A 26,588-nucleotide genomic window follows, 5' to 3' on the forward strand; every position below is an offset into this window, starting at 1 on the left:
GGTTGACCATAGACCTTTGGAGCTTTTGGTGAGTTGGTCCTGGCATAGTCACTAGGTACATGTGTGACTGGGCTGTGTTTACTTGAGTGTGAGTGAGTGAGTAGCTTCATGAATTTGTGTGTGTGTGTGTGTGTGTGTGTGTGTGTGTGTGTGTGTGTGTGTCTGTTTACAGTACAGCGCAGCTCTCTATATTGCAGTACAGTACATTGTGTGCAGTGCCAGAGGATGCAGGCATTTGTGTGTGTGTGTGTGTGTGTGTGTGTGTGTGTGTGTTTATGTGTGTGTGTGTTTTATTTGTTGCGCCTGAGCCTTGAGCCCTAGCTTTCCCAGTCATGGCTGGCCAGACCGTCGTCATCCGAGTCAGAATCTGGTGTGGCCTCCTTGATGCGGCGCAGCGCCTCATGAATGCTCCTAGTCAGTGGGTCGGTGGAGGCCGGGAGCTCTCCCTGGTCTTTTCTCTCTTTATGGGGGACCTGCCTCAGTTTGACCCCCTTGCGAATCTGAGCCAGGATGCTGTTGGGATCGTCGTCACCCTTGGCTGGAGGTAGGGACCGCTGGTCGACCTTCCTCAGGTGGAAGCTGCCTCTCTTCAGGGAGGCCAGCACCTCGTCCATGGGTGAGCTAACTGTATGCAGGGAGAGGAGAGGAAGAAAGACTGTGATTGGCTACTGTAACTAGATAATCTAACAGAGCCCTGAGAAACGTCTATGGTACTACACGGTCCCAGTACCTCTTCTGCTGTGGGTGTCAAACTCCGGTGTCTTCCTCAACTTTTTCCGGGCGCTCAACAGTTGGCTACTATCAAAGAAGCGAGGGATGAATGGGCCGAGTGGGGAGAGGGAGAGCTCTTCTGCCGCGCTCTTCCCCTCGGCCTTCTGCCCGTGCCGGCCCGGGCTGCCGGAAGGCGACAGCTCCTCCCTCGTGGGAGGGGGAGGTGGAGGAGGTGGTGGAGGAGGAGGGGAGATAGGGGATGAAAGGAGTGAGGACAGGGAGCAGGGGGAGCAGGAGGAGTCGGCAGGAATGGGCACAGGCAGCGGAGGAAGGGATGCTGTGAGAGCTGTGACGGGCTGAGTGGTGAGCGTGGAGCTGGGGCTGGGGTCAGTCTGCACACTGGTACTGAGACACAGTGGCTGGTGGTGGATGCAAACAGAGTCCACACTCTCCTCCCGCTCACTCACGCTACTCATTTCCATGCTCCTTCCTCGGTCTCTTCTTCTGGTGTGGGCCACGCGCAGTCGAGTGGACTTCAGAATCACCTGACCTGGGTACCGCTAGAGAAAGACAGAGACGAACAGGGGCTGACGAGTGAGAAAGAAAATGAAACATTTTGTGATGCTTGCAGATAATAAGACAACACATACCTGTTTGAAAGTGCGGAGTCTGTCCAGAGTTCTCTGTCTCTCCTGACTTACTCTGCTGTTCTTCCTCTCCTCATCTTCCTCTTCTTCATTTATCAGCTGGAAAATTTTTACCAGTTTAGAAGAGGAGAGAGTTATTGATAATGTTTTACAGATATAAAATTACATTCTATTAAGAAGAAACTAGCAAAAAAAAAAACCTACCTGTAACACCTGGTGGGATATAGAGTCTTTGTGGAGGGATTGACGTTTCTGCTGTTTCTGAGTGTGGTTGGATACACAGATCTCCTGCAGGATGACAGGTGGAGAACATATTAACACAATGATCCACACTACATCATGCACACTGCCAACATGAACAACAACTGCTGCAGCAAAACCCTGTAGGTCAGTGTCTTATACTATATTTGAATAAATATCACTTTGGAGCAATTTACTGTCATGTGCCTTAATAATCTTGTTAGTGGATGTGTGAGATAACAGGTCATCGGTTGCTGCAGGTTTTTACATTTTACTCATTACATCTTACTAGGTGATAACATATTCACACATCTGTTTGTGTAATCTCACATCTTAATCCAATATTGTCAAGTATAGTTGCAGTGCATAACATGAGTAATATCATTCATCATAATTAAATCCTCCTATGATTCTGAACACCAGCAAATCAGGAGGAGGTGTAGCCCATTTGAGCACATTTAAAATAAAAGTGCAAATTTTTAGCTGTTTCTTGATAAAATGTGTTTCTGGCATAGCAGGACACAGTTACAAGGATATGAAGCACAATCAAGCAAAGTGCACACATTGTATAGTGTGCACTAACATAATGTAGAAACCAAGATACACTTCATGAAAAAAAAGTGTGAGTGTGAGAAAAGGATACACACCCTCTTGTTCCTCAGATAGGAGCGCTTGGCAGTGATGCGCCCCCTCCTTGCCTCCAGCTGTCGAGCGCTGACCTGAAGTCTGCGCAGCTCTTCCCTCTCTGCAGTATCATCCTCTGTAATATCATCTGTGCTTTCAAAGGTGTCATAGTACACCACTTCATCCTGACGCTCTGAAAGCACATGTGCACATACAGACTTTTCATGCGTTTGACAGACACTATCATTAATCACTGAATAGTAAATTCAGACAAAGTAAGGCCATACCTGTCATCTGTCTGCGAACGCTGTCCAGTTGAGCGGTGAGCAGCAGCTCTTCACACTGTAATATATCTGCCTGGATGTCATACAGTTGGAGCTGGAGCTCATAGTACTGTGTCTCCATGTGGTCTAACAGGGCAATTGCATCGGCACTGCTGCACAGACTCTGCATCTGAGAGGACGGGACATAGGACAACTGTCTGTGAGTGTGTTTACTTTCTGTTCATATGTGTTTTGTATGCTGTTGAGTGTAACTACCGCACCTCATCCCGAAGTGTGTGTTTCCTCTGCTCCAGACAGATCTCCCTGGCTCTCTGGAGCTGTAGGGTTTCCTTGGCAACAGAGTAGCGCAGTCTCTCCATGCGCTCCACCGCTGCTGTCCATGAAGATTTACCAAACTTACGCTGGTCCACCTTCATACGCTCATACACCCCTACACACACACACAAGCACACACGCACAAACACACACACACACACACACCACACACAGAATGTTAAATGTGACATATTCTCACGTGCGAGTGAGTCACGAACACAAACTACTTTCCCCTCTGGTACAGTGAGTGTTACATTTAATGTGATGACTGAAGTCTCACAGGAGTAAAGGTCTATTACCACAATGTAGAGAGAGACATCTGTTGGCCACATTTGCACATTACAACTTCCTTCTCTCTGGTCTGCACTTGAAGCCACTCATTTATGTGATTTTTGATCTAATAAGTGTCAGATAACAAATGGACAAATCAGTGTTGGAGAAGAACTGGGATAAGCAAGGGCACATTATGGAGTAACCCTGCTCAGAGAGAATGTGCTGGCAAAGCTGTTTGATCAATAGGTTGTCCTTGTTTCCTCCTGTCCCTGTCAAAGCGCGGCTGTCTACACTGCCTCATTAATACTAAATCACATTACCCCCTGGCGTTCCAAACCACACACAGGTCAATAGCAGGCCAATGCTACCACTATGTGTGTGTGTGTGTGTGTAATTATTCAAAGTCATTCCTCTGCTGCTTTATTGACTTGACATTGGCAGTGACACTGACGGCCTATTGTACCTTTCTGGGCTCTGGCAGTGATCTCAAAGTATTTTACAGTAAACTCTTGGATGTTGAGGACCGCCTCCTGAGCTTTCTTCTGCCAGTCAGAGTCCTCCTTTTTTAGACCTTCGATCCGCCTTGGGCCCAAGTAGTCATTCTCCATGGAAATCTGTTGAGGGAGGATTAACATATTTTTGTTAGCAAGATAAAGACCAATGACAGTCCTCAGTGAGGGAGTATGATGAGACAAAATATTTATCCTGCAAAGTATAAAGTCTGAATGCATTTTTCATACATTTTATAAAATACCACTTAAAATATGTATGGCCTTGAATTCAGTATATGGTTCACTGATACTAAAAATGGAGCTGGAGAACATGGGATTCAAATAGTTTCATATGAGGGGATTCAAAAGATAAAGCATGGCAGCAGACAATGCAGTCTTACTAAAACCAGGAAGTTATAGGCACATTCATTAAAGTCCACATCAAAAAGATAACACTGTTTTGTTCTCATTTGTGATTCAGAGCCGCAGGAACCCCAAATGTGTGACACATTACTGCCACTTAGTGGCAAGAGTGAATGGCCTTATCAAAAAAAGGGGAGAAAAAACACTGTGATAGAAATTTTTCCCTTAATAATACTTAGGTGGAGGTAGACATGACAATGAATCTCCTCTCACGTGTATTGTAGAGAAAGACTGCATGACTTTTAAGGTAGAGCAAGATAAGTTAGAGATCTGCACTGTATCACAATGGTATCACCACAGACAGTAGGCCTGGAGAGGGAGCTACACCCCCACACATGGAAGCACTCAAACACACATTCATACACCTGTGCAAACAATGTTTTCATATTCTGCAGAACCAGATCTTCTGCAAATATTACTGTCAGTGTGACAAAGTGAACAACAAATCTATTTTCCCATAACTTACAAAAGTGTCATCACTGTCTACATGTAACACTGTAGATTTATTATTCTTATGTAAATGAATGATTTAAACAGTTAAAAACGCTTAAACAACCAATTAAAGCCTGTAAAATATCAGCTTAACATACTTAATCTTTTAATTACTGCATTGTAGAACCATGTGAAGAGAGTTATGGACCACAATGGGAATATGACATCACTATGTCTAATAACCATATGCAGACAAATCAAGTCTTTGGCAGTTACTTGTTACTGTTCAACATGGAGCAAGGCTGATTAAAAAAAATTTAATTAAATATGAAAATTTGGAAAATGAACTATCAAATGTCCAAGAGGAAAACAAAAGATGTCTGTGCAGCACACAAGAAGGAAAGTGAGCGGCAAGGGTTACAGAGCTACAGAGCTGTGTGACCCCAAGTAACCTCTCAGCACTTCAGCTCACACTGCACAACCCAGCAGTGCACCAGTATCATTTACCTCTGCAATTTCCTGATGTCAGTGAACCAGAGCTCATTCCTTTGATTATCAGGGTTTTTTTTGGCATTCCTTATACATTGTTTAAGTTTAGAACAGTTGAATTTACATCCAGTGATTTGTGTTAATGTAATTCTGTGCGTATCAGTCTTTTACATGAAAACTTACCATCTCATTGTTTTTCATTTAAAACTCATATAAGAAAGAGCTATCTATGTTTACTGTACAGTCTTCTTGTGCCTTGTGAATGCAAAAGATTACAGGATGGATATGATACGGAGATATTTTACTCAAACTCAGACTGATGCTACTCTTTATCAACATGCTAACTCAATTACAAATTCTGGGATTCAATGATGTTCTTAATTTGTCATTTGACACCTACAACAAACACGTTACACAGCATAAACACACAGTGCAATGGACAGAACAATTAGTAGCTCCAAATATGTGAACAACCGCTGAACTATTAAGTTATTAGGATCTGTGGTGTAATGGTTACAACTCTGGACTTTGACATCAGCAATCTAAATTCAAATCTCAGCACAATTTCAGAAACTAACTTGTCATAACTTGCAAAAAAATTTCCACAACAGCAAAAATATTTTGACATACTATATACTGACACTCCTCAAATTAAGGCCACACACTCTCTCACTAGGGCTGCTGCTAGTTTCCTGTCAGTCAAACCATGAAACCCACAAATCGTCAAATCATATCTTTTTGTTAACTGATGGACAAAATGAGAAATCAACATGCATTGTGTATAAATATTACATGGAGAGTGCAACTATACACTCTGCTCCTCCTTGTTATTCTTGTCTGCATATTGAGGACAAACTGCCTAAATGTAAAAATGTTTACTGATAGGCTCTTAACACGTTCACACATATGGCAGCTGATAGAATGTCTAAAATTATCAATTTGAATCAATTTCCAATGTGCAGCTGAAGAAGTTTATTCAAGGAAAGGAAATAGACGAGCTACAGACGCTGTAGACTTTAAATAGACCCAGAAGAACAGGTTTACCGGCCCGCCCGCTCCCCACCTCCCCACACAAGTAGAAGGTTCCATGGTGTAATGGTTAGCAGTCTGGACTCTGAATCCAGCGATCCGAGTTCAAATCTCGGTGGGACCTGCAGATTTTGCAGCCCTCCTTTCTGGCAAGGTTTCTCAGAGATTATGAACCCAAGAGTGCAACAGCAGAGAGACAGGAAGGAAGAGAGTCCGCTCTGACAAAAACAACCGAGGAGTGAAATACTAATCAACTTTGACCATTTACAAATGAAGTGGGTAAAAGCTGGTAATAGTTTCCTGGTTTGTACAAAAAAAGAGTGACATGTACAGAATGCAGGTTTTCTTTCTGCAGCCCTCTGCACTGAAAAGTGAGTCAGGACTATGCTATCTAATTACTACTCAGTGTAAAAATAAAGGACATAGTGTAACATCTATTCAGTAAATTAGTTCAGAAATAGGCAGTAATACAAAACTGTACATATCTTATCACTACGTCCTATCAGTTATCTCAGCCTAACAATATTTTTTTTTCGATTACTTACATGAAATTCAAGATAATTTTGTCATATATTAAAATCAATTTTTTATTGCTTTTATAAATCTGATTATAGTGATTATAAGAAGTGACGGAAGTGACGGAAATGCCGCTTTTTTTCATAAATTATACTGAAAATGACTTGATTTGATCGGCCTCATTGGCCCTTATTTCCATAATTCATAGAAAGCCACTAAAATATGCCAACGTGTGAAAATGCACTAGAATCAAATGAGAGGTTTTTTTTGTACAAAAATCTTACTCAGCTAGGTTAAACACATTACACCCTGCTTACATTACTTTCTTTAGCTGACGCTGGAGGTTCACACCTCCCCAGAGGAAGTAAAGTTGAGAACATTTATTAAGCCACACCTTAACTGAAGAGCTCTTTAATTTCACTGTCCATCTTTCCATTTCTGCTGCATGCCTGCTGATCCCAGTGCGTCAGCATCAACCTGTATCTGCAGTAAACCTATAGGACTACAGACAGCATGACTTATTCATGTCTCTGTGAGACTTCAGGAAATTGGAGATCCATGGGGCTCCAGTCTTGCTCACAGCATGTCACTCAACCCCCCCCCCCCCAGGAAGTGTTTCAGATACTGCGGAACAGGATAAAACTAACAGGAAGGTGTTCATATCGAAGGCTAGAAAAAGCTAGGCTATAGGTGTTCTTTGTTAACGGATGTTACGTGGTAATGTGATACTGAAGCTTTTTTTTATTACTGATGTGCTGTGTTTGTGAGTCACGGAGCTAAATATAAATGTGCCATCAGCACTGCAACGATTGAACAAAGCCTTTCCACCATTTATCCATTCACCAGCCTCCGTCTGCTCTTTGCAATTAGATACATCTCACCCCCTCCCACTGCTTTACTAACCATGAGCATCTTATAAAAACATAGAGGAGAATACATTTTGCATAAAAAGCTAAAAAAGCTAAAAAAAAACTCTGCATAAATATACACAATTTTTAGGGGCATGTGATTTTCCTGTGAGCACCCATTTGACCGGTGCCTGTATAGAGATACAAAAATGCATCACTGAATCTAAGTCCATCTGCACAATAGCAAAGGTTCCCACGGATACCAGTTAAGCAGAGCATCTGAATAACCACTTGAGTCCCATATGATTCACATGGTCGATGACAACAGGGCCAAACTACCAGAAACAACACAAAAAACTATTTTTGTCATTTTTGTCTTTGCCATTTTCTCCTAGTTGGATTTCATCAATACCACTCACCATTTCTTCACTTCTGAAATCAACTGGTCATCTGTGTTTGTGTGTATACTGTGTACTTATCAGTGGAGCATCAGAAAGTTGAAGAGGCTTGGTGAAATGCCAAAGAGGTCTTGGGCAAATACTGGGTCACTACAGGATTTTGGCCCACACTCTGTTCAAGACTTATGAATGCCGTTGTTATGGGATAAATCCCCCCGAAAATGTGTCACATGTAGAGCAGTCTCTGTTAATGTGTGTTCATTCGTGTACAGTGCACTTTAACAGCTGCGGATTGTTACCTTGATCTGCTGTCTGCGTAGCATTGCTAGTTCCCTCATGTCTCTGAAAGGCTGCAGCAGATACTGGTAAAGCTGTGTCGAGGCATCCAGCAGACCTCCATAGGCTTGGTCTTCTTCCTCATACAGCTCCAACAGCTCCACCATACTGTCCATGCTCTTGTGCTTCTCCAGCAGCTGCAGCACATAAACACACACAAGGAGTTAGTTATTACTTATTATAGTCAACATACAAACAGCTTTCAGAATATCAAAACATCTGATAGCCACTTTTAAAATCTCTTTAAGACCTTGTTAAGCAGAGGGCAAACATACTGTTCGTAGCCTGCAGATGTAATGTAACATGTTTCCAACTGTCTGTATAAGACTGTTACAGCTGTGTCAGATAACCCAAGTCAACAAAAGCCAGAAGATCAAACTTAAATACATCTTTTAATGTCACTCACCACTAACTGGAAACTTGCACCTCGCTGTCAGACTACAAGGGATGCTTTGTGTAACAGTAAATAATAGGAGTGTATCTGAGTGCATTCAATGAGCAGAGTCCTTTCTGCTGCTGGGAATATGATCAATACACACACAGACTGAACAATCTTGTAGGCTACCAGCAAGCACAGAAATAGCCATTAACTCAGCCCTCAAATGCAGCAGGAGGATCGATGTGTGTGTGTGTGTGTGTGCGTGTGTGTGTGTGTGTGCGCGTGTGTGTGTGTGTGTGTGTGTGTGTGTGTGTGTGTGTGTGTGTGTGTGTGTGTGTGTGCGTGTGTGTGTGTGTGCGCGCGCGTGTGTGTGAGATCCTACGACACAACAAACTGCAACGGTGTTTAAATGAATTACATAGCACTGTCACTGCAGACAGAAGAGCTCGGGCTGTGATAAAGAGCTGAATACGATCAGTACTTTCTCCTTCAGACACCTTCAAGCAAAGTGTTTGTTGTTTTTTTTCTTTTTTTTCTTTGCTCAGGAAGGATAGTAAGGCAACACTTCCTGTGGCTGGTTTTCTGTCTTTATCTTTTTATTCTGAGTGAATGTGAGTGTGTTTCTAAACTACACGAATGGGAGTGGGTGTGGGACTGACTATGTGGAATGACATGTGGGTGATTCGTCTATTCTGCTCACGGCCTCTTTTCTCTGCCAAAAGCAGAGCTGAGAGGAAACGCCTTGGCCAGAAAACCATGTAAACACATCAGTGTAAATGGATGTAGTCTCTTAACTCTTTTACTTTTGCAATGAGAGTAAACACAGAGGCAGATACCCCATTTGTTATACTGTGACCTTGCTGTCCTTAAGCTTGACAGAAAGTACAATACTACATGTATAAGAAAGATATTTATTCCATAAACACAGGTAGTACTCAATCTACCAGCCACTATAATTGCCAGGAGTAATGCTGTGATGCTAATAATGGAAAACTCCACTTCCATTATTGCTCTCTCTCCCCTGCTCTCTCAAAGGACTTCTTGCACTGTCTAGCTCCACGAGTCAAGGATTCATTACTCTAGCGCCATTGATAGGTGAGACAATGTGAGAGTCAGTGAGTATCAATATAGTGTCTGTTTATATTGAAGTAGTTAATCAACCACTATCTGCTGCTGCTGGTGTGTAAGAAGAGCAGGCCTGCAGCGTGTATGGTGTCTGGATCATGTCCTCACCGTGTCAAGTCAAAGATATGTAGCAGAACTTATCATTAAAACATTGATGGAAGTGTTTGATTATATTACAGAAGTGTTTTACAGAAATGTCAAAGACATCTTTCATAATTTTTCATAAAATGCATGCAGAACTCATATTTACAACCGCACATTTGTCGTATTAAGAACGTGAAAAAATCAGTGACACAGTTTTTTTCCCCCTCAAACCATAAATGTTCTGCATGATAATCCCCGTCTGAACAAACCAGGTGGGTTCTATATTATTGTATGTTATTTGACACAGTAATGAGTTTTCTAAATTCTTAATTCTTGTTTTTAGCCATCAAGACTAATGCTTTTTCACTCTCCTCCAGTGCAGACTAAAACAAAAGGATGTGTAGAATTTGAATGTTCGCCTGTTTTATGTAGTTTTCAGAGGAAAATATAACAAATTTATCTGTAACCATCAAACAGTTCTTTCTTGATATGTGCCAAAAACCCATCAACAGAAAGACAGAATGATCTACAGTATAATACGCACAAAAGAGAGAGAAATCTGATATATAACATTGTCCAACAAGTCCTGGTAGTAACCAGTGCTCACGGATGATGACTTTGCACATTACATTGAGGGGTTAATTCCAAAAGGAAAGAAGCACTTGAACTATGTTTGTGTGAATGTGAATGTGTGTGTGTATGTGTGTGTGTGTGTGAGTGTGTGTGTGTGTGTGTGTGTGTGCGTGCGTGTGTGTGTGTGTGTGTGTTTGTGTGAATGTGTGTTTGTGTGTGTGTGGGGGAGCAACTGACTCTCTCAGTTGTCTAAGCAGCAAACAGCTACTTACAGTATACAGTTGAAATTCTTCCTCTGTTAATAGCTGGACAGTGGGACTAGTCCCTGCACTGATTTTCAGATTACTTCTTTCATAGGAGTGAAAGAAAAATGCAAACACTTGTCAGTATCCCTGTCAGTTATATGATCACTGTGTGTGAGTGTTTAAGGACATATCCATTTATTGTTGTCTTGTCTGTGCTTATAGAGGTTAGATTGATGTATACCTTGTTTGATACTGAAACTTGTGGTGACCTCTTTGTTCTTACAGACCTCAGTTCTTGATGATGCAAACCAAGTTAGCTTCTCTTAGCTGGCTTAAAAGTCCACATGCTTATTTTACTTCTCATATACCAACGCAAAGAAGTTAAAGACCGGACAGCCTCTCAGTTTTTCATTGATAATGTGACATGCATGGACTGGATGGTCTGGATTATTAAACTTTGTCACATAAGGAAATACATCATCAAAGTGATGCTTAAAATATACTTCTATAGTGTTTGTGTGACTTATGAAGATCAACACAGTGTCACAGTCATTTTGTGTCTGTATACTACATTGTTTTGTACTTGTTTTGTATGCAATCAATTTAATTATATTTATTAAATACCTATCTACCTCAGATTAATGGCTAGTGCATCACATTTCCCGATTACCATTTTGTCACAACAGAGTTTCAGCAGTAACCCAGCTGGTGTGCACAGTACAGTAGAAAGACAGCGTTTGTACTGGGATGCTCCTAGTTGTCCAGATGTGCGACTGTGTGAATGCGAGTTGCAGAGAGGGACTATGCACAGACATTGTCAACAGGAAGCTGATATAATCATGGAGATGCTGTGGGAGGATCACAGAAACTCTCACCTCTTGCAGATGTTTTGTTGCACGGTTGAGCGCCTCCTCGTACCCGGACTGCCTCAGCTCGCTCAGGCTCTCGTAGTACTCGTCTGGGTCGTCGTTTTCCGTGAACAGAACTTGCGAGAGGATCTTCCACCCACACGTATCGAGCGCATGGCCCAGGTACACCTGTAAACTGTAGCACAGCTCATCCATCTCGGCCTCGGATACCTCCGCCGGCCCGAACAGCACCGTCCACATCCCGGCTGGTTCCTCCGGAAACACCGGCAGGCAGGGCTCCAGGTCCGAGTTAACCGAGCACAGCTGCTGGTGGATTGCCCGGAGGTCTTGGAAGGAAAAGAGCCCGGCCCAGCTGCAATCCTCCCTGCTCAGACTGTCCAGCTCCTCCAGGTCCAAGCTGTCCACTGCGGGGGACAGTTGCTCCTCTCTTAGTGATTTCAACACCTCGGTATCAGGACTGACGGGAGGTGCTGCAGATTTAATCGCAGTTTGAATTTTGACAGGACTTGGTCTGGTTGTTATCACGGACTTGGTTTTAGGGCTGCTTCTGCTGCTGCTGCCTTTCATCCCAGCCTCCCTGGCTCCTTTGCCAGGACTCCTAGATACTTTATCCCTGACCGGACTTTCGGGCCATTTTGTTTTGTCCCCATCCTGGCTAGTCCCCTCCGCCAGAGGGTCCCTACCAAAGCTTCTCCTCTGCACCGTCCTGTTATGACACGTTATGGCAAATTTACCTTCCACTTCATTCCAGGCGACGATAAAGACGAATTTATGCTTCTCCTTCTCCTCAAACGCATTCGGACGAACAGCCACCCACCCCGACTCCAAATTATCCTCCATTGTGAAGGACATCTCTGCAAAGTGATGAAACAGAAATAACAACAAACCCTGCGCCTGCACTGTTTGAAAGTCGGATGCAGCGTGGTAAAAACAGTGTGCGTTATAACAGCGTTTACCAAACACCGTCCTCTCTGCGGGGATATTTTGGCTGAAGGGCTATCCTCCTTCGCTCAAGCGGATGAATTTGGAGCAGTGCGGTGTCGTTTCCCATCTCTGGCCCACCTGCTTTCAACTCGGGTGTCGGACTTGCCTATCCCAGCCCTCCTGACAGCGCTATCCTCGTCATTAGCTTGTCTCCGACTCTGACACACAACATGCGACAGTGTGTTTACCAGGTCCGACGCTCGATCCGCCTGTCAGCTGTGCCCCGTTATGCTCGATCTCTCGGCTCCGGTCCTCCCTTCTCATCACAAAGTAACGACGGGATCCTGAAGCAGCGGCGCACATCGTTTAGACTCAACAAACCGAGGCCACGGAGAAGCGTGACAACGGGCTTTGTCCAGTCCTCGGGAAGGTTAACATCGTCTCCAAACTCGTAACGTTATCATGTTTTCTTCATCGTTTGCCCAACAAGACCTCATACGCAAAATAATGGTGCTGCTTTCACGTGCTGTGAGAAATATCGGAATTCCCATCAATCGCCGTTTGATGACACAAGACACGAATGAACCAAACTCTGTGGATCATTTATCATAACATAAAATTCTCATTTATCTCTGAGGATAACTCTCCTTTTGACTATCACCAGTAATTTGCCCTTATTTTTCTGCTGCCATAATCCGTTAAATATGTGACATGGCGTAGTGTTGTTATTAGGGTGTGTTAATGAAAGTAAGCTGCAATCAAGCTGTATTCTTGCGAGACAGGGCGGAGAGCAGATTGAAGTAGCTCTTTCCTGAGAGCACGTGAAGGCAACATTAGAATCTCAATTTTAGCAGGGCACGTAAGGACGTGCTGACGTTTTGGCTTGAGCATTGTGGGGTGTTTTGCAGAGTCTGTAGCTGCAGCATAATGGACAGTATGCATGCAAAAAAACAACAACAAACAAACAAAATAACAATGTAGCTCTTCTCTCAAATTTATAAATGAGTTAACAGATAAATAATTACCAGTAAAATATTTCAACAGTTACATTTACAAAATTAAGGCATTATTGATAAGATATAGTCCAAAAACAATTATTTCTGAAAGCCATTCAAGTAATACTGAAATAAACGTTAGAAAAATGCTGTACAAAATGTGTCATATAAACTGCGAAGTAGCCACAGAAAGATGCATCAAGTTGAAGTGTGGTTGAAGTGTGGGAGAGAGCTGCTGACTTGTCATTGTTTACACACATTGGCTGGACTGTTTCAGAGGACAGGAATGGAAAGCGTTCCCCTTTAATGGTCACAGCCTTGAGACAGAAAAAGCCAGTCTGCACAATGGGTTCTAACAGAGTTTACCTCTGCTTTGATGGGCCCTGATCATGACCTATGGCAATTCATTTAAATTTTCTCAATCAACAGCTTATGAAATACTAACTTATGATTATCTGGCTAAGAATAATGAGTAGCAGAGAGAAGGGTTTTGGGACAGTCATAGGCTGCAGTAATTGTGAGGAACCAAGAGGCAACAACAGCAACTACCACAGCCAAACCCAAACCCTGAAGTACATTCACTCTTTGAATTGGAGCCAACAAAAATGTAAAAAGTGCCTAAGATTCCTTGATCTTCATCTTTGACAAACTAAGTTGTGTTAATAGTACTTTTAAATCCCACATGGCTGGATTTACAGCGACAACTGCAGTGGGGAAAAAAAACATTGTGAAACAGGGAAAAGTTAGGAGATTATGTCTACTGGAAATCCCTTTATACTTAGTTTTGAAATCAAGAATCTTGAATATAAAGAATTAAAGACATAGGCCTTATTGAAAGTACTTTGAAAATTATGTTGCGTAGCAGTACATGGTTCCATGGTGTAATGGTTAGCACTCTGGACTTTGAATCCAGCGATCCGAGTTCAAATCTCGGTGGAACCTCACGGTTTTGAAAGAGACTTATCATATCAATGGACCCATTTAACATCATTTGCCCCTCTCCCTATTCACAGCAGGTAAGCACAAACAGCGTATGAAAGCTCGAGTACAAGTACTGCAGACATACAGTATGTCTGTTATATACACATACATTACACTGTTAGTCGGTATTAAGGAATTAATTTAATAAATAAGCACAAGCAGAAAATAAATGAATATTTATAGAGGGACATAAATTAGTCCAAATTCGATGAAGTCCGATAGTCCGATAAGTCAAATTGATTGATCCATTTTAAATTTCGACATGCATTTATTTAAGTATTTTTGCGTTCAGCGATGTTTATTGTGAGGCACAACAGGTCAGTGCGACTGTGCCTTATGTCTAATTTTAATCAAATTAAATTATGAGTTGTCACCAAAGACAGGAAGCCATATCTATTAAAAAGAAAATCAGTGATCTTTTTCTGTTTCCCGTTGCAGTTTAACATTTAGTAATGAAAAGTTTGGCATGAAATGGTGGTGCTTATACTTCTAAATAGTAAAAAAGCCTTGCATCAAGCTTTTAAGTCAACTAAACTTTGTGAAATATACAGGGCAAGTTTTGGTCCCCAGTCCAATTCTCACGATTACCAGCCGGGGGCACAAGTACACATATGGTTCCATGGTGTAATGGTTAGCACTCTGGACTCTGAATCCAGCGATCCGAGTTCAAATCTCGGTGGGACCTGAGGTTTTTGACCCAGGTTTTCAATCTTGACATCAACTGACAGCAACAAAATGGCCACAAAAAAGACAATAATGCAAAGTGTGCAGATGTCCACAGAAGAAGAAAGTATGGATTACCTCATATATGAACTTTTATTACCTTTCTCCAAACTTTTACCCTGACTCAGGGTAATAAGTAACACACTGATAAAGGTAACACAAGAAACATTGAGCCATGTGTATGCAGCAGAGTTAGAGAAGGAGATCTTTGTTTTTCTGAGGTGCATTTATGTACGACATTTGGCTAACACATTTACATCAAAATACCCTCATACAATGAGAAACAGTATTGCGTTAACTAGTGATAAGACCAGCGGCGTTTCTATGTACACTCTGTTAGTAGGTTTATGAATAGTGCATAGTTACGGAACAGAAAAAAGAAAGAGAGGCAGTTAGTTCACAAACGATTACACCCAAGTTACATTGAGCATATGGTGTAAAGTTTCTAAGCCACCTCAACACAACGCCAAATAATAAAGTAAGGACACTGGGAGGGAATGTTGAGCTTTGGGAAAGGACAAAATGTTTGATGAAATACCTAATTTGTTTCTAATTCTTGATATCAAAAAAGGTGGATAACCTGTTAGAAAAAATATAAAAACTACGACATCAAGTATCTACTGAATAGTAGATACAAACAATTATGATGGTATGTTGGACTTCAGCTGCTTCTCGTAGTTGTCGGCTGGTGTGGCCATGGAGGGGCATTTGGGACGTCCAGTAGCAGGCAAGAGGTTTTCCCAGTAGTCCCGATGAGCCCTAAGACAAATTTTGAGTTTAGTTGGTGAGAATCCAACACCCGTGCAGAGCAGAAACACACACCGATACTTTTTACATCCTTTACTATGATAACTGTCACTACGCCACCATACATTATGTACAATATGTGCCAATGTTTCAGTCTTTTGTCCACGTTAAATGCAGATGCTGCAGCAAAATTTAAAAAGAGCTGACTAATGTGCACATGCAGAAGCCGTGTTCCTGCTCAGTCTTACCTGGCTCTGACCCAGGGTTTAGTGTGCATCTCCAATCCAGCTCCCCAGAGTCCGTGCTTCTCTGAAGCTGGAGGGAGTGATCCTCCCTCTGCAGACAGCTCTTCTGCTATAGCTCTAATATGGTAGGGCTCGAATCCACAGCAGCCACCGATGTACCGAATTCCTGCATTGTAGGCCTCTCTGGCGTATTTATGAACGTCCCAGCGGGTGATTACTCTGGTCTCCAGTGCTGAGAGGAGAACGACATATTCAAGTGAGGACATTTTGTTGCAACGATGCTCTCATCAAACTGTATATGGGGAGTTTAAGGTAGCTCTACACTCAAATACTGCTTTCATACTTAAATGAAATATACAAAAATACAATAACAAATGCAAATTGCAAACTAACAGTCACACACAGCAAGGTTGGTTTATTGCAGGACCATTTAATTCCAGACCTTGTTTGGTCAACTTAGTTTTATGTAAATATTTAATATTGGGATCTCTTCAAACCATATTTTTAGTTTACTCTTTAGTGCAAAAACATACAGTAGATTACATGAATGTACTGTAATAATAATGATGATGAAGTAATTGAATATAAAACAATATTTTCTTTATTCTACGCAAACCAAATATAGAAATGCTAACCGAAGGGGTACTCAGGAAGGCTGGTGTATCCACCGAAGTTGCACTCAGGTGTGTGAAAGCCCAGTGGCTGGATCATGAGATGGGCTCTGAGACCAGCTTTCTCTAATCCCTCTTTCATCAGCTTCACTGTATGAACGCACGTCAGAGGGTCCAGGTGGCAGTTCACTCCAACAATGTCAGCTCCTGCACACAAATGCATGCACATGAAACACATTCAGATTGTACAGCTAAAACACAACGTCAGACTCGCTGACCAGAAGTACCACAACACAGAAGGTCAGTGTACCGGCTCTGACCAGCCTGACAGCGCACTCTCCAGGTGGGACTCCCTGCATGTCTCCTTGAGGGGAGATGCACAGTGTTGCACCCACTGGTTTACCGCTGCTCTTCATCACCTCCACTGCCCACACTGCCTCTTCCACATGATCGACAAACTGCAGGAGAAATGTGCATGGGATCATTAAAACTTCACTCGGAACAAGAAGCAGTAGAATTAAGATCTGCTCGTACCTCTACTATAAAGAAATCAATGTCCTTTTTAAGGAAGTCATCCATTTGTTTCTTAAAGATGGCCTTGACCTCAGCCTCACTGCAACTCTTCACATAACAGGGAGTCTTAGACACGCACCCAGCGACTAGTGCATCACCCTCATTGGCTACCTCCCTGGCCAGGTCACAGGCTGCCTCATTGATCTGAGCTCCCTGAGTCAGAAGAGAACAGACTGGAGTCGTCTAATGTAAGCAAAATAATGATGTTTAAAGATTTTGTAATTTATTTGCTTTTTTTTTTTTTTACGTACAGTTACGTTGGTGACATTGCCACTGATCTCCAGCTTATCCTCACTGCAGTAGAAAGTGAACGTCTGAAGCACATTGGCTCCTGCTCTCAGAAACTCCCTGTGTAGCTGCCGCACTGACAGAGCGAGGAAGAGACAAGGCTCAACTTATTGAGAAAGCACAGGCAAATAAAGACAGATAAAAAGAAAAGCAAACCTGATATGTTACATGCTGATATCTTAATAAATGACTGAGTATGTCAAAAGTACCAGCTTCAGGGTGCTCAACTGCAGCCTCAGGGGTCCAGTGTCCTGCCTTCACGTAGCCACGTCGTTCTAGCTGCAGCACGTAACCTCCATCTCCTACAACCACCTCCCCAGCATTCAAACGCTCCAAGATACCCTGGATGCAGGAATACACACACACACACACACACACACACACACACACACACACACACACACACAATATATATATATATATATTTACATTGCTCCCTTGACAAGAAGAATATGAAAGACCAGAGTGCTCAAATTGAGTAATACATCTCTTATTAAGATACAATCATTTTGGCCAAATCAAATGATGAGATGATATATTTCCACAGCTATTATACTCGTGTCTATTATTAAACAGTGTATGGCAGGACATCTTCACCTATGTTTAACTGCCTAGCCTATTAGAATGAAGAATAGAAGAACACGCACCCTTCACACAACTTGCATGGTGTATACAGTGTTGCACTAAGCAAAACTGAACTTCTTCTCTTCAGTGCAGAGGCACCTGCTCACCTTCTCTACATGTAGGCTAGTGCATTTCATATGTTCAAGGAGCGAGTTTCTATTGATCAACCATCTGCTCGTAGGAATGAGGCCTATAACAGTCAGAGTGAAGCAAACATGCGCAGACCTACGCAAAACCACCAACTGTTACTCATACCTTACTCCTCTTGTTCTCCATTGGCGAAAACTCGTCTCAGACCAACGCTCAGAACCAGGCCTGCGCAGAAATCACTGGTCGCTGGTCAACAGTACACTGAGGTCAGGACGATAATCTCGCGAGATTGAAGAAGCTCTCTATTGATTGAGCCGAGCACCGCAGTGAGCGATTACACTGACTGATCATCCGCTTTCCGAGCGAGGTGGATGAGATCATATAGACTGATGCTTATTATCTGAAGGATTAGAGCTTAGGTTTTGAGACATATAAAAATACAACAGTGTAACTGGTGCCTCACCCTTTATGACATGTCATCGATTGTAAATTACTTGTGTGCTGTTTTGTATGCATTTACTTGTTGAGTTTTATATATTTTAGGGACAGGCATTGTAAAGTAGCTTAGTTTATAAATTATTATTATAAGATTCTTTATTGCAGAAAACCTTGTAAGAGTGAGTCAGTCTACAAGATACTGAAACCTACACATTTATTTTACAATATCAGTTTGTAAGCAGCCACATCATCCACTGTGTGCACATAAGTGTTAAATTTCTAACTGTGCTGATATTACTGTGCTTGGAACAATTGCATACATAAAATTGTTTGTGTGTGCTTTGACATGAGATGAATTGGTGATCTGTTTTTGTGTATTAAGTCAGTCCACAACTTACAACATTGTTATAGACTTGTCTTGTAAAAAGTAAAAAAGAAAAAGAAAAGAAAAGAAAGAACCGTTCCATGCATCAAGACCACTTCTCAAAGTCTGTTGCCTAATTTCCTGGCAAATTAGTCATTTGTTTGGACATTGGTACTGCGTAATACGCTTTGAATTGAATCTACCTTTGGACAGCTAATCTTGACGTCCCTTTACTCGTAGGTTTGGAAATAATAAGATAAGAAGAAACTTGAATGAAATTGACACCATTTGATTTTATGTACGGACAACCCGTCACTACTCCCTCCTGACCTGCAGATGGCGCTGCATCATTAGAGCAGAAATGTGACGGTATGTCGTCACTTCCCGGCGGGGTTTCCATCTCAAACTAACTGATGTAAACAAAACTACAGCTAAAGTGACAGTAAACAAAGCTTCATGTGTGACAGCCGCTGAAACCTTTGGCTAAGTTATCGTCAAAGTTTCAATTAGCACTCGTAGTTAGTGGCTAACGTACCGCAAGGTAAGATATATTTACCTATACCTCCATCGGTCCATAGTTTAATCCTAGTAACGTTATATAGGAGGTAAATTACTCACATGGAGATTTTGACTTTGACACATGCGTTTGTAGCGTAATATGTTTGTTTATTTTTCATTACGAGCATGCATAATTTAATTCAAATGTTGTTTCTGGAAATGTATTAATCTTTGCAAATATAAGATAGATAACGACCGTTAATGTAACGCTAATTAACGGTTAATAGAGCACCTGTAGAGCGGAGTGATATACATATGTATATAGTTAAAAGTCCCAGTACTGTGGTACTCTATAGCAGCACTCATGAAATGCCTCTCGTCCAATCAAATTACTTGGTCGGAACTAACTGTTGTATAATCTACAAAAACAGTGGGTCACTATCGTGTAACGACAAGGTCGCTAGTTACTTGCCTATTAATTTACTACTTTAGCAAATTGTGTAGCAAAGAGTTATAATTTAGCATTACTAAACTGGTCTAGTGGTTGTGCTTCTTGGATCAAACCCAGGTGCTCTGAAATAGACTTTCTCCAGGCATCTTCACTGTTCTCTGATGGACCCATCTAACAATGCGGTGCACCTCAACCACAGGATGGAGGCTGTGGCACTGAATGACGGCCCTGCTCCCGACGGCTCCTCCGGACAGAGGGATACCTCGCCTGCAGACATGCTGAGGTTCTTCTTCCACATCTGCTTTAACACTTCAGTTTTTATTCAACTCACAGTGGCTGAGTGCTGGTTTCTTTGATGAATCACACCCCAACACCAGTGGTTAAGATTCACTTTCCATTCACTTACACACCCATGAAAGCACATCACCTCTTGTTATAAGACAGTTGTTTGAATCTTTGTAATTGTCTCTTGTCAGAATAAGACAGCAGATGTCCAACCAGTGCTTTGAGATGGCAGTACAGCTCAATGCAGGTATATATAAGCGCTTCATTTCCATCATATTGTATTTTCATCAAATACACAAACAAAGCATTACAATCAAGTTTTCTGTGACAGAAAAAAGTAAGAGGTCGTGCAGTACATCTGAAGCTGAGAGAGACTTGTGAGTATTTGCATTTGGAATAACTATGTGGATCTAGACTTTAAAACAAATGTCAGAATTTACTCTGTTGACATATATTGTTCCAGACCAGATTATGTCAGTGAACTGGAAACTGTCAAGACAAATCATTTTAACAGCACATTGACACTACACAGGTAAATGGATTTTAAAACAATCTTTATTTTTCTGTGATGAATGTTGTGATTTCTCTGCATATATGATAATGATATATAAAGATATAATATATGATATACAAGCTGTGAGCCTTTGTTAACTTTGACCATTCATTGATTTGACTGGTGTCTTTCAGAATGCAGATGTGGCATGCTATTGGAGAAAACCTGAAACAAAATGATGCAGAGGCTGAGTATGTCAACTCACAACATGCTTAAACAGCTCATACATTTATTTTTTTTTAAAACTTTTTTTTGATGATGGTTTTGTACATTTCTGCTTTTTTTTTTTAGTGAACTGAAAGCTGTGAGCGATCACTGCATGAGTCTTTGTTCACGTATAAAACAACTTCAGAAAGTAAGTAGCCTCATCGTCTATTGTGTGTCCATTGTTAAATCATTGCTTTATTGTCTTCACTGACAATGTGTTTAACATTTGTTTTGTGTATAAAGTAGTTTCGAGCTGTGCTTTGACAATAGATAATGTGGCACTGTGTTTGTACTTTTTGTATTAGGCTTTTATGCTGCTGACAAGTTTTTTGTGAGGCCACTGTGATCACTTGTCCCAGCAGAATTATAAGTGATCCAACAGATATATTGAGATGGTGTGTTATTGTCTCTTCTGACCCAGGACACACATTTCTGTACAAATATTTCATTATGCAAAACTTACAACAAACTGGTTTCCCTTTGAAACTCACTGACATCACTCACTTGCTTTGAACTTGCCCAACGTGTGGTGATATCAATTAATTTCATACCCAAATCCCTCTTATTTTTTCAACAGGAGTCTAGAGCTCTTCAAGATGAAATTTCAGAAATACAGAAGAAGAGGCTTGGTATGTTCTGTAGTTTATTTTTAATTTTGGTGTGATGGAGCTTTTCCTTGTTCCGTGTGCACATGACATGACTAACAATGAATTATCAGAATTGTCATCTATTCATTTTCTGTTGAACAACTGATTGATTAATTGTTTTGACACTAGAGTAAATTTGGCACCAATGTTTTTTTTTTTTTGTGTGTAGAGATGAAACGGCTCACACATGAGAAAATGAAAGAGATGGAAGAGTTTATGTCCAAGAAAGATCATCCAGATACAGAGAAGTACAAAGCAGTGTTGGAGAAAGGCCAAGCCAACCTGGAGAAATATAAAAAGATGACCATCATGACACAGAATGTCCTCAGGGTAAATTGTACAGGAATTGAAACATACTTTCTGTCAGTACAAGGTTTGGAAATGGTTAATGCATGCAATGAACTTAGCAGCTGATGTATAATGTATGCGTTTCTCTCCAGGGTATCCTCTTGGCCTGTAAAGTCAACTGGCTGGATGATCCCAAACTTCGAGACATTGTCATGACACTGGAGGAGTTTCCTATCTCTGACTAGATAATGACTCTATTTACTCATGTTTATATGTTTCTGTGTTGTATTGTCACATAAATCAAATAAAACTATTAAAACCAGCAGTAGGATTCATTTGTAAAAGCAATGTAGATGGCGTCCAGTTGCCACTAGTGGGCGACACAGAAAGCGCAGAAAGGTTTAAGCCTACCGCACATCCTGTCAGTGAAGAAGAAACGGGCTCACACGTGTTTCCCGAGAGTTGACGGATATATTTTTAATGATTGTTCCAAACTTGGTGGTTTCTGGATCTTTAACGGGAATATAACCGAGTAAAAATGCCGAAGGTTAAGGCCGAGAAGAAGAGCAGGCAGCACCAAGAGGTGAAAAACCAAGGTATGTTTCTCCGGGGACGCGGTTAGCGTTAGCATGACAAACACCACGGTCAGCTGCTGGAAGAAAACGGGCTTTAAAGTCAAAGTTCATCATCCTGTCGATACAAAACAATGAGCAGTTTTAAACTCCGTCACCATACCAATGTCAGACATCACACATTGATGGTTACTGAAGTTCTCGCTGTCACAAATGTTGACATTAGAGGTTTGTTTACGTGAGTTCGTAACGCTCAGCTCACGTTCCCTAATTACGTTACAAGGCACCAAACTTAATTAAAAAAATCTTGATTTGGATTGGCTCCACCTGCCCGTCAATACCCACATATCATACAGCACTGTTTAGGGTACGAGTTGAATCATCAAATGTCTTGCGGTTCTTTCGGCGAAGTCTCCACCATATTATCAGTTAATGTCAAAACTGTATCTTATCAAGTGTTAAATAGTGTGTGTTGTGTGTCCTGTGTTTAACTGCTAAATTGCCATGACTTCATTCACTACATTATTGAGTGAATCTGGTGTTATACACTACAGAACAGACAAAGAGCCTTTGACTTAGAAGTAGTTTGTCAACAGTGGAAATAGGAAATTGAATCTAATTGTTTTACCAGGAATTGCTTTAATCGTTACACAAGCCCAGTATACAGTGTCCTGTTTGTTGTTTGTTGCAGGGATCATGTTCAACACTGGCATCGGCCAGCACATCCTGAAGAACCCTTTGGTTGTCAATGGTATCATTGAAAAGGTGGGCTGTACTAATGCACTCTGGCACTGAGAAGTTCATGTACAGTTGAGTTTTTCACACATGCATAATAGCAAAAAGAAAAAAAGCATTTTGAAGACAAATCCTGCACGCAGACAATCATGATACGCAGTCTTCCTGACCCATGGTTGTGGCTGAGCTGGCATGTGTTATGTTTTTCAGGCAGCTCTGAGGCCGACAGATGTGGTTCTGGAGGTGGGACCTGGTACCGGTAATATGACGGTTAAACTGCTGGAAAAGGCCAAGAAGGTCAGACTGTCAAAAAGTGCTATCTTGCTCTAAGTTGAGATGGGAAAGCTTATGGAATTAAATAATATATTACTATGTGGTAATTTATAAAAAGTGCAGTGTGTGTGATGCTTTTATTCAGTTTTCCACATTCTCTCCTACATCCTTATAAAAAGGGCCAGAAGACATAAGCCTTATGTGCACAGTTAAAAGTAAAGATAGTCTACACAGCTAAGATTCTGGAGTTTGTGGTGTCCCTGGTGTATCACTAGTCAATCACTCCGATAATGCATTTAATATTTGCCCAGAGGAAATATTGTTTCCCATCTACACGTATCAATGACCAATTAATTGTTTCTTAGGCAGAAATCTAGCTCTGTTGAGTAGACTATCCTTTTTTAAACCATACCTCATGTTGTTTCCCATCATTTCAAAACATTTTCATGACCTCACTAATACCTTTTGAGAACCTTATCACTCTGCTGCAGCTTCTTGCTGGCTTTAAACACAATCAAATGGGCCAATAATAATTTAGGCCTGTGTTATTTGTCACTGTTCAGTCTAAACAGTAATTGGTGTTTTTGCAGGTGGTGGCCTGTGAGTTGGACTGCAGATTGGTAGCTGAACTTCAGAAAAGAGTACAGTGCACGTGAGTGACAACAACAACACTGTGCCAGCATAAATTTGCATAGTATCTGCATTTAAATAGAAAGTGAATATTTGATCTAATGAAAGGACATTGTGTTTTTTCACAGGCCCATGCAGACCAAACTTCAAATATTAGTTGGAGATGTATTAAAAACAGATCTACCTTTCTTTGACGTCTGTGTGGCTAATTTACCTTACCAGGTAAAGACTTGCTTTCCTCCACACAGTTGATTTGATAATATCATTAATTGCATTTATCTAAAACTAGACATTTCTCATTTTCTTCTTGTGCAGATTTCATCACCGTTTGTCTTCAAGCTCCTGCTGCATCGACCTTTCTTCAGGTAAGAAAGTAAATAAAAAAGAGTTTTAACTGCATTCATCTCATGTCCACGTTGAGTATCCAGCAGCTCTTTGATTTTACTTTTGTTCAGGTGTGCCGTGTTGATGTTCCAGAGAGAGTTTGCTATGCGACTGGTCGCTCAACCAGGAGACAAGCTGTACTGCAGGCTGTCCATCAACACACAGCTTCTGGCTCGTGTGGACCACCTCATGAAGGTTGGTGTGCACCCTCTGATGTTTGCCTATCACACTGACAGCAACTCTCCAGGCACTGCAGCATCATCACCGTGTCTCTTAGATGATTCATTTTCATCAAGATTTTTCCTGTGTTTCAACTTTGTCTCAGTGTTGTTGTTGTTTCCCCCTTTTATCAGGTAGGGAAGAATAATTTCCGTCCTCCTCCAAAAGTGGAGTCAAGTGTTGTCAGGATAGAACCAAAAAATCCTCCCCCTCCAGTTAACTTTCAGGTGAGGTTTGATTCTTAAAGTGGTCAACCCTGTGAATATGTAGTAGTCGGTCACAGCAGGAGATGAACTAGAGATATTTAGCATTGTGTTTTCCTCTTTCCTGAAAAGGAGTGGGACGGCCTGGTCAGAATAGCCTTCGTAAGGAAAAACAAAACCCTCAATGCAGCTTTCAAGTGAGTACCTGCCTGCTGCAGACGCTGCCACTCTAACTGAAGCACCCTCTCTTAAAAGAGCATGTGAGGGGAAAAAAAAAATAGAGGAAAAAAAAACAGATGATCATGTTGATTTTACAATTTCTAGGTCGACTGCGGTGGAACAGCTGCTGGAAAAGAACTACAGAATTCACTGTTCTGTACATAATGTGGTGAGTGAATATCCCAGGGTGCAGCTTTTTCAGTCATGTTCCACTCTTAGTAATTGTTTTTTGAGAGTGCACGCCTACTGCTTTGAACTCACCAGTTGGCCAGTTTGGATCTAAAGTCTTGTTTTTCACCTTGACAGGAAGTCCCAGCAGACTTCAGCATCAGCAAGAAGATTGAGAGCGTTTTACAGGAGGCTGATTTCAGTGAGAAGAGAGCCAGGTCCATGGACATCGATGACTTCATGGTGTAAGTTTAACATCTTTTTACTTAATTGTTTCTTCGATCACTCTTTGCCAAGGAATCTACTTTGAAATAAATAGCTTATGTGACTTTTTTAATTGTGGGTGTTTATTTTCATCCTCAGACTGCTGCATGCATTCAATTCTGCAGGGATCCACTTTTCCTAAATGGCAGAGGGGACTGAAGAGAACAGACTCTTGGCTTTTTGATGAGGAGGCTGAAGTTAGTGGTCAGATGAGTGGAAAGAAAGACTGTCGATCTCAAAATGAATTTCCAATGTTGACATAGTTGGATGAAATATACAGAGGATATTGGACGATACATTTAAAGAGCTCATATTGAGTGTCCTGTTTTCCCCTTATGAATATACATGAAGTGTTACTAGGCGTGCACATAGACAATTTTTGGTTGTGTGAGGGATGTGTGTGTGTGTGTGTGTGTGTGTGTGTGTGTGTGTGTGTGCGTGCGTGTGCGCGCGCGCGTGCGTGCGTGAGTGTGAGAGAATTCGTCATTCAACAAAAATACTCTAATGGATTATTACTCTAATCAAAAAACAGTCTACAAGTTTTCTAAATGACGTCAAAATGACCACCTTATGGAAAAGGTAAATATTTAATATGTGTAGCTTTGAGTGTATGCAGTCTCTGAAAATAAATTCAGATTATCCACAAGTTTTCTTTTTATTTCACGCTTTACTTTTTCACCTTCAACATCACCTGTTACTAAATTGTACTACAGACTAGAGCTGCAACTGTTACTTACTTTCTTACTAATTAATTCGTTTTTTAAATTCATCATTTTGCCCCAAAAAATATTTCCCAGAGGTCAAGTATTTGTATTTATTACATATGTAGTTTTTACAGTGACTTTCTGTATTATTGCCTTTGAACAATATGCAGATGCAGTTACTCACTGTGACCGCTAGAGGGCAACGAACATATGAGTGACAACCGTTGACTCCTGTGGTATCAAGGCAGACGTTGACATGTTAGTTGCTTCCTTTGAAAACCTTTCACAATAAAACCTTCAAACTAGACGAAACTCCCCACACTGTAGGAATTACATCCTCGTTAAAACAGTGAT

The 26,588-nt window shown here is 41.4% G+C and overlaps 4 protein-coding genes and 3 non-coding genes across 9 annotated transcripts; 5 read left to right on the forward strand and 2 right to left on the reverse strand.

Moving 5' to 3' along the window:
* Positions 1-317: 317 nt before the first annotated feature.
* LOC111230890 (junction-mediating and -regulatory protein-like) lies at positions 318-12,295 on the reverse strand. The gene is made up of 10 exons (XM_022757782.1): positions 11,338-12,295; positions 8,020-8,193; positions 3,558-3,708; positions 2,767-2,936; positions 2,510-2,675; positions 2,246-2,415; positions 1,559-1,646; positions 1,362-1,441; positions 731-1,271; positions 318-625 (listed from the first exon to the last, which is right to left on the reverse strand). The coding sequence occupies exons 1-10, from the start codon at positions 12,181-12,183 to the stop codon at positions 318-320; spliced, it is 2,694 nt and encodes an 897-aa protein (XP_022613503.1). The 5' UTR covers positions 12,184-12,295.
* On the forward strand, positions 6,011-6,082 carry trnaq-cug. The gene has a single exon. It is a non-coding gene; the product is annotated as a tRNA-Gln (tRNA).
* A 1,825-nt stretch (positions 12,296-14,120) lies between the features above and the next one.
* Positions 14,121-14,192, forward strand: trnaq-uug. Its single transcript has one exon. It is a non-coding gene; the product is annotated as a tRNA-Gln (tRNA).
* Positions 14,193-14,844: 652 nt separating this feature from the next.
* trnaq-cug lies at positions 14,845-14,916 on the forward strand. The gene has a single exon. It is a non-coding gene; the product is annotated as a tRNA-Gln (tRNA).
* Positions 14,917-15,094: 178 nt separating this feature from the next.
* On the reverse strand, positions 15,095-18,381 carry LOC111229230 (betaine--homocysteine S-methyltransferase 1-like). Its single transcript, XM_022755471.1, has 8 exons — positions 18,298-18,381; positions 17,628-17,760; positions 17,382-17,494; positions 17,092-17,283; positions 16,868-17,015; positions 16,582-16,764; positions 15,950-16,178; positions 15,095-15,713 (listed from the first exon to the last, which is right to left on the reverse strand). The coding sequence occupies exons 1-8, from the start codon at positions 18,316-18,318 to the stop codon at positions 15,596-15,598; spliced, it is 1,137 nt and encodes a 378-aa protein (XP_022611192.1). The 5' UTR covers positions 18,319-18,381; the 3' UTR covers positions 15,095-15,595.
* Positions 18,382-19,350: 969 nt separating this feature from the next.
* cenph (centromere protein H) lies at positions 19,351-22,151 on the forward strand. 3 transcript variants are annotated; one of them, XM_022758115.1, is made up of 10 exons: positions 19,351-19,475; positions 20,001-20,166; positions 20,360-20,415; positions 20,500-20,545; positions 20,632-20,700; positions 20,856-20,912; positions 21,013-21,076; positions 21,506-21,557; positions 21,745-21,905; positions 22,016-22,151. In XM_022758115.1, the coding sequence occupies exons 2-10, from the start codon at positions 20,045-20,047 to the stop codon at positions 22,106-22,108; spliced, it is 720 nt and encodes a 239-aa protein (XP_022613836.1). In that variant the 5' UTR covers positions 19,351-19,475; positions 20,001-20,044; the 3' UTR covers positions 22,109-22,151. The 3 variants fall into 3 exon arrangements, with proteins under 3 accessions (XP_022613836.1, XP_022613845.1, XP_022613853.1); XM_022758124.1 differs by having other exon boundaries at positions 20,015-20,166; XM_022758132.1 differs by having other exon boundaries at positions 20,083-20,166.
* A 144-nt stretch (positions 22,152-22,295) lies between these two features.
* Positions 22,296-26,176, forward strand: dimt1 (DIM1 dimethyladenosine transferase 1 homolog). Its single transcript, XM_022756284.1, has 12 exons — positions 22,296-22,459; positions 23,127-23,200; positions 23,381-23,467; positions 24,034-24,095; positions 24,202-24,295; positions 24,389-24,438; positions 24,529-24,652; positions 24,811-24,903; positions 25,012-25,076; positions 25,204-25,267; positions 25,405-25,511; positions 25,630-26,176. Exons 1-12 carry the CDS (start codon positions 22,402-22,404, stop codon positions 25,670-25,672), a joined length of 921 nt encoding a protein of 306 aa, XP_022612005.1. The 5' UTR covers positions 22,296-22,401; the 3' UTR covers positions 25,673-26,176.
* Positions 26,177-26,588: the final 412 nt, after the last annotated feature.

The sequence above is a fragment of the Seriola dumerili genome, unplaced genomic scaffold (genome assembly GCF_002260705.1).
Source record: "Seriola dumerili isolate Sdu_G_001 unplaced genomic scaffold, Sdu_1.0 BDQW01000017.1, whole genome shotgun sequence".
NCBI classification, from domain to species: Eukaryota; Metazoa; Chordata; class Actinopteri; order Carangiformes; family Carangidae; genus Seriola; species Seriola dumerili.

Coding starts and splice junctions, on each gene's coding strand:
- LOC111230890 (XM_022757782.1), bottom strand. CDS start 12,183: ATGTCCTTCACAATGGAGGATAATTTGGAGTCGGGGTGGGTGGCTGTT. Junction 8,194..11,337: donor CAACAAAACATCTGCAAGAG/GTGAGAGTTTCT, acceptor TATGTGCTGCAG/CTGCTGGAGAAGCACAAGAG. Junction 2,676..2,766: donor AACACACACTTCGGGATGAG/GTGCGGTAGTTA, acceptor CCGTCCTCTCAG/ATGCAGAGTCTGTGCAGCAG.
- LOC111229230 (XM_022755471.1), bottom strand. CDS start 18,318: ATGGAGAACAAGAGGAGTAAG. Junction 17,016..17,091: donor TTGATTTCTTTATAGTAGAG/GTACGAGCAGAT, acceptor TTTCTCCTGCAG/TTTGTCGATCATGTGGAAGA. Junction 15,714..15,949: donor AAACCCTGGGTCAGAGCCAG/GTAAGACTGAGC, acceptor AATTTGTCTTAG/GGCTCATCGGGACTACTGGG.
- cenph (XM_022758115.1), top strand. CDS start 20,045: ATGGACCCATCTAACAATGCGGTGCACCTCAACCACAGGATGGAGGCT. Junction 20,167..20,359: donor TCGCCTGCAGACATGCTGAG/GTTCTTCTTCCA, acceptor GTCTCTTGTCAG/AATAAGACAGCAGATGTCCA. Junction 21,077..21,505: donor GTATAAAACAACTTCAGAAA/GTAAGTAGCCTC, acceptor TTTTTTCAACAG/GAGTCTAGAGCTCTTCAAGA.
- dimt1 (XM_022756284.1), top strand. CDS start 22,402: ATGCCGAAGGTTAAGGCCGAGAAGAAGAGCAGGCAGCACCAAGAGGTG. Junction 23,201..23,380: donor TCAATGGTATCATTGAAAAG/GTGGGCTGTACT, acceptor TATGTTTTTCAG/GCAGCTCTGAGGCCGACAGA. Junction 25,512..25,629: donor GACATCGATGACTTCATGGT/GTAAGTTTAACA, acceptor TTTCATCCTCAG/ACTGCTGCATGCATTCAATT.